Source organism: Aureococcus anophagefferens (assembly GCF_000186865.1).
Source record: "Aureococcus anophagefferens unplaced genomic scaffold AURANscaffold_1386, whole genome shotgun sequence".
Taxonomy (NCBI): domain Eukaryota; class Pelagophyceae; order Pelagomonadales; family Pelagomonadaceae; genus Aureococcus; species Aureococcus anophagefferens.
In genome coordinates, this window is record NW_008706383.1 from 1 (window position 1) to 1,545 (window position 1,545).

Here is a 1,545-nt window from a genome sequence, read left to right on the forward strand (position 1 = left end):
CCGCGGCGGCCTCGTAGGCCGCCGTCCGCCGCGCGGCGCGCTCCGGCGGCGCGTCGAGCGCGAAGACGCGCGCGACGCGCGGGTCCGTGGCGGCCGGCGACGATTCGGTCCGCCAGGGGTCGAGGAGCGCCCGCTCGCAGGCGTAGCCCGCGGCGCCGGCGCCCGCCGCGGCAACCACGGGGGCCAACGCCGTCCAGCTGGCGACGAGCGGCCACCACCAGGTTTCGATGGGGTCGTAGTCCGCCGGCATGGCCCACATCGCGCCGATGGACGCGATGCGGATGGCGCTGTCGGTTAAGTACATCTGGAGCACGCCGTGCGCGAAGACGCTGCTCGTCGTCGCGTAGGCGGCGGCGAGCGCCGCCGCGGCCAAATCGTCTTCGCCGTAGCGCGCGGCGACGCGCGCGGGCAGCGCATCGTCGTCGCCCGTGAGTCGGAGCGGGCAGAGCGGCAGCGCCACGGCCGCGCGGAGGAGCGACGCGTCGGCCCCTCGCATTACCGCCGCGGCGCCGGCCGTCGCGAGCAGGAAGCGCGGCGCGTCGTCGGGCGCGCCGCCGGCCGGCAGCAGGCCGAGCACGGGCGCCGCCGCCGCGAGCACCGTCGGCGCGAGCAGCGCCGCCGTCACGAGCGGCAGCGGAAAGCGCTGCTCGTAGCCCTCGGCGAGCGCGCCGTCGTCCAGCGCATCGGCGAAGCGCTGGCGACCGAGCCGCGCGTCCTCGTCGTCGTCCGGCGCGGCGCGGCGGAGGCTCCTTTTGTCGATAAGCGTCGACGGCGGCCGCAATGCCAGCGCGCACGTGCATATGCAAAGCAGTGTGATGAACATGCCGCTGAGATTGTCGACTCGTGCGATGAAAAAGTGGCACTTTTTTCATGCTGGCAGAGACCAAAAAAAGAGAAAAAAAGAGGAAAAAAAAAGAAAAAAACCGGCGCCGAAGGCGCCGGAACGGCGCCGGAGGCGCCGAAGAGGCGCCGAAGGCGCCGGAGGCGTAAAAGAAAGAAGGTGGGGACCTTGCTGCGTCCCTCGAACTCCGTGAGAGTAGTACCGAAGCACCATCATCATGAGTGGTCCTGTGCTGAGAAGATGCCCAAAATTGGCCTGTTTGGCCAAAAAAAGTAGCTGGCCTGCGACCAGCAAGCCCAGGAGGAGCCGCGAGGCTCCAGGGGCGTAGGTAGGAGAAACACAACGGGGCTGGCAGAAAGCCAGCTGGGCCAAGCTGCCGCTCAAACGAGCCATATTGGCATGAATTTAGGTGAAAATACAGCCGTTTTGGGACCCTGGGCGTGCCAAAAGGCTCTCTCTGCATCTGCCCAGCAACCCGCGGCGACGTTCGTAACTGGCGATGGACGCGCGACCGACAGAGGCCCCGAGCGAGGCGCGGACGGGGCCGCATCAGGGCCGCGGTGGCCGTCCGCTGGTTCTCGGTCGCGACGATCTCGGCGAGCGTCGCGCGGCGCGCGGTCGTCCAAAACCGTGAGGGTCGCCCTCGACGAGCTCCATGATGCCGATGCGTCCGACGGAACACAGCGATGGTGATCGGTCGATGC

General features: G+C 68.9%; 1 protein-coding gene across 1 annotated transcript; it reads right to left on the reverse strand.

Annotated features, from left to right (window-relative positions):
* Positions 1-67: 67 nt before the first annotated feature.
* Positions 68-823, reverse strand: AURANDRAFT_69316 (hypothetical protein; the record flags this gene model as incomplete). Its single annotated transcript, XM_009045079.1, has 1 exon — positions 68-823. A coding segment is annotated over one exon (756 nt), but the record flags the coding sequence as incomplete, so codon positions are not given.
* Between the last annotated feature and the right edge of the window lie 722 nt (positions 824-1,545).